This window comes from Terrapene carolina, unplaced genomic scaffold (assembly GCF_002925995.2).
Source record: "Terrapene carolina triunguis isolate 2854851 unplaced genomic scaffold, T_m_triunguis-2.0 Scaffold84, whole genome shotgun sequence".
Classification (NCBI taxonomy): Eukaryota; Metazoa; Chordata; order Testudines; family Emydidae; genus Terrapene; species Terrapene triunguis.
Genome location: NW_020664435.1, coordinates 13,397,889 through 13,406,245, shown reverse-complemented (window position 1 = coordinate 13,406,245; position 8,357 = coordinate 13,397,889). Strand labels below are relative to the sequence as shown.

Genomic DNA, 8,357 nt, shown 5'->3' with positions numbered 1-8,357 from the left:
CCCAACCTGTTGGGTGAACCGGGGAGACTTATCCCAAGCTAGCAGATTTAACATCACTGATATTATCCTGACCTGCAAACTCAGAAAATCATTTGTAATGTATATGATTCCTTAACCATTTAATAGCGCTTTCCTTTTACTAATAAAACTTTTAGTTTGTAGTTACTAAAGGATTAGCAATAAACATGATTTTGGGGTAAGATCTGAGTTATATATTGACCTGGGGAAGTGACTGATCCTTTGGGATTGGAAAAACTTTATATATGATGAATTTGTTTTTCAATAACTTCTCATCATAAACTGATGTCTGTGTGGTGATAGGGGCTGGACTGCCTAAGGAGACTGTGTTTTTAGCTTCTTGTTAACTGGTATGGTGATATATACTGGGCTTATCTTGGTAGTGGCTGGGTGAACTCTAATGTTAAAATAATCACATTTGGCATGTGTGTGCCCTGAATTAGTCATTTTCAGTTCTGACCCACACCAGGCATTCATCCACAACTGGTAATAAAATTGGCTTATAAATGCCTAAGGCCTATAAAATGATATCTTACTGGATATTTTCACCAATTCACTTCAAAACCTACTTTATCAAAAAGTTTGTTAACGTTTTCACGTACTTTAAGGCAGTTTTCTTAAAATGATTATTTATTCACACTGGACCAATCACATTCTGAATTTTTTATAGCTTTTTTGTAATGACAAATGACAGATTTGTTTTGATAAAAGATCTCAAGGAGTAGTTATAGCAATACATTCATAGACAATTACAGAATAAATGTTAGCAATTCAAAGACAACAGACTTTTCTTCTATAGGAATGAATGTGCATGCCTGAGAAAAATAAACATTTGAGAAAAAGAAACAGCAGTAAAAAAAAAATTGTGTCTAGGGACATTCTGCCAAAACTATGTTATATTTATGGTACAACAAAAATAACAAAATCTCTGCATTCAAAAGGTATGCAGAATGGGGCCTTACATTTATTCACTTGATTAAGATACATAACAAATTATAGATCACCATTTCATCTGCAGCAACTCTTCTCAGCAAAGATGTCCAAACAAAGAATAAATGTTAATGTGTGTTGATGCATATTTGTTCAAGATTTGGGTGTTATGTTTTTTTGCCAGCTTTGCAGGCCATATTTTTCACGTGGCTCCATCTACCCCACAAAATAAGCCTATATCCACTGTGCAGACAAACCCTGAATTTTGTGTGCAGCTAGATGTTTGAACAGGTAAATGGGTAGCTTTCCTTCTACCTGCCCCTTCACCCATTACATTTATTGCAAACACACTGGATATGTGTGAAATTTTCTGGGTGCACCTATTGTAACCTAAAGTGTAAAGTTGACTTATTAACATGCTGATTCTGACCCATTGCACCTACTTTATTTAACTTTGATAATCAATAATTTAAAAGGTTATGCTGATGAAACTGCAAATGACATGATTTAGGGAGATAAACCTTGGGTTTATTTATTGGGCTTTTTAGGGGGACAGGAATGAGGAGCTTTATACAAATCTCTTTAATAGTTTAAACTGTGTTTCTACTCTGAAGTCACTCTACAAATGGCATTGTGGGATTTTGTGTCTATTGCGTCTCAATTTCCATATCACACTGACCTCAGTATACAAGTAAAAGTGTTATTTTCTGCTAGCCCGGCAAACTCAACCCAGGCTCCAAAAGTCAAACTCGGTTGTCGTTGTTTTCTGTAATATCAGTTTAACAGGACAAATCAGGTTCTCAGTTACACCTGTACAAACCTATTCCGGTCAGAATGTGCCCTCCATGATGCATTTGCGACACCTGTTGTAGTCAATGACTTTACATAGTGGTAACTGATTTCACCTGTAGTTGGAACTTTTTAAACAATTCTGATGATTTATAGGCAAGTAGGAATAACATCCAGCTCACTCTCTCTGAGTTTTGTGGGTTCCCGCAGGGCCAAGAGCAGCAAAGGTCAATCAAAATGTATTTTTGTCACTAAAAGAAGCAGATACAACTCTGAATACAGATTGAGAACAGATCAATTCAGTTAGACTGTTCTATTTTACATCCTCCATTTTTAGAGAAGAACTGCAGTGGAGAAAAAAAGACAGATGTAAATGCTATTATTTTACTGGTGAAACAAGAACTATGTAATAACATTCCCATAAGTCAGGAACTGACATTCCTCCTCGGTTGTTAGTCCAGGCCCATGGCATAAAAATGTTTACTGATCCTGAAAGAACTTGTATGGCTCTGCTAACCTGTTTCCAGCCCAAAGTTAAGAAACATTAGTCTTTAAAAATCACCCATATCATTCTACTAACCATCTTGGTTTTTTACCCATGACTTCCATTATGGCTTGAACATGAACTGACAGAATTAAAGACCAATTAATACAAATTTATATAAGCCCAGAATTTTAGACGGTATTAACCGTTCATTACTATCTCTAGCAATTTTTTGGGATGGGCCATTATCAGAATTCAAGAAGAACAAACAAAATTGAATTACAATTATTTTAGGGTCCAATAGGATCAGCCAGTCATATAAATAAATGCCTTCTACCCCTGTGAAGCTGGGACCCATATTTCCCCAACAGTAAAAGTATTTGTTGTTAACCCTAACAGTTCACAAGATATCAACATTGGAGATGACCACTTGTACACTGATCTGATAATACATTATCGGCAGAGGTCCAAGATGGTGTGTACCAACCCAGGAAAACCTCTAACCAGTATAATTATCAGTACTTGCATCCTTGGCATACATAAACTGTTTCTTTACAGATATTAAAATATTTTGCTTTAAGCCAAAATCATCCTAAACTAACCCAACATACTATACCCAAGACAAAAGTATGGTACATTGGAAAAATATGTTGAGAAAAGATGATGACAGGAATGAAGTAACAGACAAGGTGCAGCCTTGGGTAATGTAAAAACAGTTAAACTAATAAAACCAAACTGTGTATTTTATACTGTATCATTTTAAAATCAATCTGGAGACACTGCTTTTCTTTTAGCAAATGAGTTTATTGACATAACTGATCATAATTGTGTACAGTATGTATGCATCTCCTATTAGAAGAATATCCAGTGATAGAGCTAAACTAAGTGTGATATACAGTTTAATGCTATGCAATCCCCATTAATTTTTAGCAATAACAATGGTGTTGTCCACCGATAATCACTTAATCACATGGGTCCCATAGCTATATAGATATTTGAAAGTAAACGAGCCAAGAGTTTAAGACACTTAAAAAATTAACTCAATTTAAGGACTGATCCTGCATTTCTTCAATCCAAATTTCATTCAGTCCTGCATCTCAGTGATTTTAAGTGAAAATTTTCCTGCATATGGACTACAAGATTTTGTCCCTGAAAGATGCAGCTTCACGAAACTTTAGACTGAGGGTGAAATCCTAGCCCCATTGAAATCAATAGAAAAATTCCTATTGACGTCAATAGGATCAATATTTCACTCTGAAATCCTCTCTGCACATAACTGTTAAGTGTTAAGGCAAATTCTCCTAACACTCCCTCTTCACTGTATTTGGACCCTAATATTAAGAAGCCATCTCCAGGGCGTAAAAGGCTCATTCCCATTCATTCACTGGACTCTCAACAAGGGTACCAATTACTATGGTGTCTTTTGTAAATATTTGTTCATTAAAAAGCAAACAGACACCACCACATGACTTAATTTAGGCTACTGAACAATCATCAGACCATAAACAAAAAACTTTCTGGTCAGCACCAACCTAGGTCAAATGTGGACCAGTGACATAGAGATTGATGCCTCCATATATCATCAAACTCCTGAGCCATTCAGTTCCTCAAGAGTTCATTTGAGGCTCCAGGTAAAATGAATAGGAGCACAAGTAATATCAATGGTCTTAGGAACATACTGAACTCCTTCTAAAATATTTGCATATAACTGTAACCACAGTTTGGACTTTTTTTAAATTAGCTCATTTCTAGACCACGCAAAAAGAACTAATGTAAACTAAACCACCATGTTTAATAGTGGCAGAAGCACATTTTTGTAAATATTTAGGGAAGCAAAACTCCCAGAAAGTAGAGAGCAGCCAATCATAAAATGACTAACACTACTTAGAAAACAAAAATGCATTCAAATAAAAGTAATATACTACTGCAAGAGATTAACTCAAGATAAAGATTTAACTTTATCATTACTCAATTAGCTGAGCAAAACACTGAGAAACACAGATTAACAAAAAAAATTAATGGATTTCACAGTGAGGTACAAGTACATATAAAACTAATTTTAGTACAGTAAAACTAAGAGAATTACTTATTGGCATAAGTTTGTTTCACATTTCTGAAATATCTTCCACCTATTATTGTTAAAGAAGGAATGCATCTATGCTACCTATCCATCAATAATTCACCTTAGTATGCACTCAGGTAGCTACGAAGATGGATTATTTGAAGCTCAGTGATCCACTGACCAACCATGTACCCAGACAACTAAAACACACATTAAAGTGTAGAAGTACCAAACAGTATTTATTTAAAACACAATTTTGAAATAATTCCCTGTAAACATGTTACAAAACTTGTGTTAGTTTTCCCTAGTGGTGTCAGCAATATATTCCTGCAAGACTAAAATCAATTGCATTACTGTTTTTTATATAAAAAGGTATAAAACACACACACCCATACACACAGTTGTCTTGCGTTCTATTTGAGTTAAAACAACCACATCATTCAAACGCTCCATATTCCATACTGTTCAGATTACTTGCATGTTGCAGAATTCAGTATTGATGCTGTTCCTAAAAGTCTTATTTCAACAATATGCCTAGGAAGTGATGATGGGTTTAAAAAGTCAGTGTTCAGTAAACTTCAAACATATTTCTTGTATCACATCAGTGAACTGGATTATTTGTTTGACCAGTGAAAGGTAACTTGGACCTTCTTAAACACAGTGCAAGAAGATTATCCTGAAAGACACAGTACATAAACTGCTGGCTCTGAGGACAGAGTCCACCCCTGCTGCTATGTGCATTAGCTACGATACTCTTCTGTTCTTCTTGACAGCAATTATTTTAAAATGCAGAGTTACTTCCTTAGGTTAGTGATTTTTTTTTAATCTTCAAGAAAGTACTAATATTTTTATCTTCAAGAAAGTACTAATATTTTTAAGGATTTCTTTATAATAAATGTGCCAGACCAAAACCAACCCCACATAACCCCTCCTGGTAACTGGGATGTGCCCACGAGAACTCTAGCCCCCTCCTACCTGCAGAAAGGAACACTGATATATTGAGACTGCAGTGCTGGAATTATGTAACAAGCTTGGGTCCCATCTGTTAGACTCACCCACACGGAGCACCTAGGTCTTTACTCCAGGCCCATCTCAACCCACTCCCACTCTGCTTGGCAACAGCCTTAAGTTCCACGCAGCCCCGCCCTCGGTGAGGTTACCGGGGGGAGGGAGGAACTACAACTCCCAGCAAGCCCTGCTGAACCGTGATGCCAGCATGGGGCCAGCTGGGAGTTATAGTTTCCATAGGCCACACTGCTAGTCAGCGAATCGCTGCTGCAGCAGGTGGTCCTCCCCGCGCCGGGCACTGCTGCTGTCGGCGAAGCGCTCGCAGGGGAACTCAATGAGGTCAGTCTCGCTGAGGGCACAAGCAACGGCGCTGCGGGGCGGGCGGTGGGACTGGAAGCCAGAAAAATCGGCGGAGACGCCAGTGCCCATGGAGCGGAGCGGCCGGCGCGTTGAGTACATCTGTCGCACGTGTACTGGCGCTGCCTGCCGCCGCCCCTGCATTTTCCTCCGCACCAGGCGGGATACCCAGGCCGCCAGGGCCACGAAGAGCAGCAGCGCATTCACCGCCAGCAACACCAGTGTGAGGAGCTGGTGGTCTGGGCCGCCAACCGCGCCCCCGTTGGGCAGGGTGACCAGCCCCACACAGTGGTCCCGCGGCGCCACTGGGCAGACGCGGCCACCCAGCACCCCCTCCACACAGACCAGGTAAGGGGTGTCAGGACGCAGCTCCCGCAGGGTGGCAGCTGGCTCACTCCGCTCCGCCAGGTAGACGAAGCGCTGGAACTTGACAGCGGCCCCAAAGCGGTCGAAGAGGAGTCTGAAGCGCACGGGCCCCAGCAGGCGGGGACTGCGGTGAGGCCGCACCCACCAGCGCACGGTCACCGAGCTAGTGCCCACCGCCTCTACTGACAGGTTGCACAGGAAGAGCTTGTTGAAGTCGCAGGCGTCGGATACCAGCGGGGCCCCAGCCGCAGAGGGGGATAGGTGGTGCTTCCTAGCCCGCCGAGGCCACGCAGGGCCAGCCAGAGGCGGGGGTGGCCTGGAGCTGCCCAGCAGGTCGGGTAGGGAGGCCGTAGGGGTGGGCTCGGCTCTCCCACTGCCTCGGGCTGGAGCAAGCCCCTCCTGAGCATCCAGCAGGCGCATAGTGGAGGCAGAGGGCAGGGATCTGGGTCCCCCTTGGGCCGGGCTGCGGCTGCTGTTGCCCCCAAACCCCTCAGGGGCCAGGATCAGCTGCCACTGTTGCTCCCTGGGCCACTGCCCTGTTGCAGGTGGCAGGGAGGGAGATGGGGAGGTCCCACTGTGGCAGTCGGCACCGTCAGGCGGCAGCAGCTGTGCGTCCTGAAGGTAGTCGAGGTACTTGCCGGACAGGGCAGGTGGCAGGCGGCACTGCACAAAGACAGTGAGCAGCCGTCCCTGTGAGTGCCGTGTGCCCAGCCAGCGCTTCAGGCCCCGCAGGCGGCAGTCACAGCTCCAGGCATTGCCGTCCAGCTCCAAGCGCTGAAGAGCCAGGCTAGAGGTGAAGAGCTCCCCCGGCAGCACGGCCAGTGCATTGTCACGCAGGCTGAGCTCCCGTAGCTTGGGCAGGGGGCCAAAAGTGGCAGGGTGCAAGGCAGCCAGCACGTTGCGGCTCAGGTCCAGCGCTTCCAGGCTGCGCAGTGGCTCCAACAAGGTGGCGGGCAGGTGGCTCAGCAGGTTCCCATCCAGTCGCAGCTCCTTCAGTGCCCCCAGCCCAGCGAAGGCATCCGGCGCCAGCTGTGTTAGCCGGTTGCTGCTGAGTGAGAGCTTGGCCAGGCTGGGCAGGTGCTGAAAGAGGCCCCCACCCAGTTGCTGCAGGCTGTTGCCGGCGAGGAGCAGTGTGCTGAGTGAGCGCAGTGGCCCAAAGATCTCTGGGTGACGCAGCGAACTCTGCTGGTTCCCAGACAGGTCAAGGAAGCGCAGTTTGGCCAGGCCAGCGAAGGCGCCGCGGCTCAGCCAGCGGATGTGGTTGGACTCCAGGTGCAAGTAGAGTAGGTTGGGGAGTCCTGAGAAGGTGGCTTCGCCCAGCGAGGCCAGCGCGTTGCCGTCCAGCCGCAGCTTGACCAGGCTGCCCAGGCCGGTGAAGGAGGCAGTGCTCAGGCGGCCAATCTCATTAGCATTCACGTAGAGGATGCGCAGCTTGGCCAGCGGGCGGAGGGTGCCCGGCGCCAGTGCCACCAGCTGGTTGTTGCCCAGGTAGAGCTCCTCCAGCAGCGCCAGGCGCTCGAAGGCCTTGGGGTGCAGCCAGCGGATGCGGTTGTACTGCAGGTCCAGGCGCTGCAGCCCCGCCAGGCGGTGGAAGTCGAAGGCAGAGATGTTGGCGATGAAGTTGCCCCCCAGGCTGTAGGTCAGGATGCCCTGGGGGTCGGCGGTTTTGGGCACCGCCCGCAGCCCCCGGTTGGTGCACAGGAGGTGCTGCTGCAGCTGGCAGTCGCATGGCTCCGGGCACATGGACTTCACGGGGGGAAGCAGCAAGAGGAGGGAGAAGCAGCCACAAACCACCCACGGCAGCAGCAGCATCAAGCCGAGCCTGCGAGGCGCCTCCATCCCGGGAAGAGCTGCGGCGGGCTGCTTCCCCCGCCGGCTTTGTGTCTCTCCAGCATCCCACCCCCCTTCCCAGCGGCTGCTACTCGGCCCCTCCTCCGCTCTGCGGACAAGGTCTGAGCTCCGCCGGCAGCGGCTACAGCGCGCCCTGCCCAGCACCGGGGCTACTTGTTGCACTGGCTGAGCAGGGGGAGCTGTAGCTGGGCTCGGGATCCCGGGGCAGGCGCCGCCGCCGCAGCCCCTCTCAAGCCCGCCTGGCTGGCCGGAGGCTCCGCTGAAGTTGCTGCTGCTGCCGGCTTCTTTCTTCCCCTGCAGCCGCGCAGCCCCGCGCCGGCCGCTCTCCCTGCCCGGCGCGGCTCGGGACGGGTAGAGTCGGTGTAGTCCCGAGTGACCCCGCCGCTCCCGCTCCTCTCGGCTCCGGCACAGACAGGGCGGAGTGGGGAAAGACCAGCGCGGAAACTTGCCGAGAAAACGGAGCGGAAACTCGGACTTCCCACACTTTGCCCC

The 8,357-nt window shown here is 47.0% G+C and overlaps 1 protein-coding gene across 1 annotated transcript; it reads right to left on the bottom strand.

Annotated features, from left to right (window-relative positions):
- Positions 1-5,134: 5,134 nt before the first annotated feature.
- On the bottom strand, positions 5,135-7,934 carry TRIL (TLR4 interactor with leucine rich repeats). The gene has a single exon (XM_024222893.3). It carries the CDS (start codon positions 7,851-7,853, stop codon positions 5,541-5,543), a length of 2,313 nt encoding a protein of 770 aa, XP_024078661.1. The 5' UTR covers positions 7,854-7,934; the 3' UTR covers positions 5,135-5,540.
- Positions 7,935-8,357: the final 423 nt, after the last annotated feature.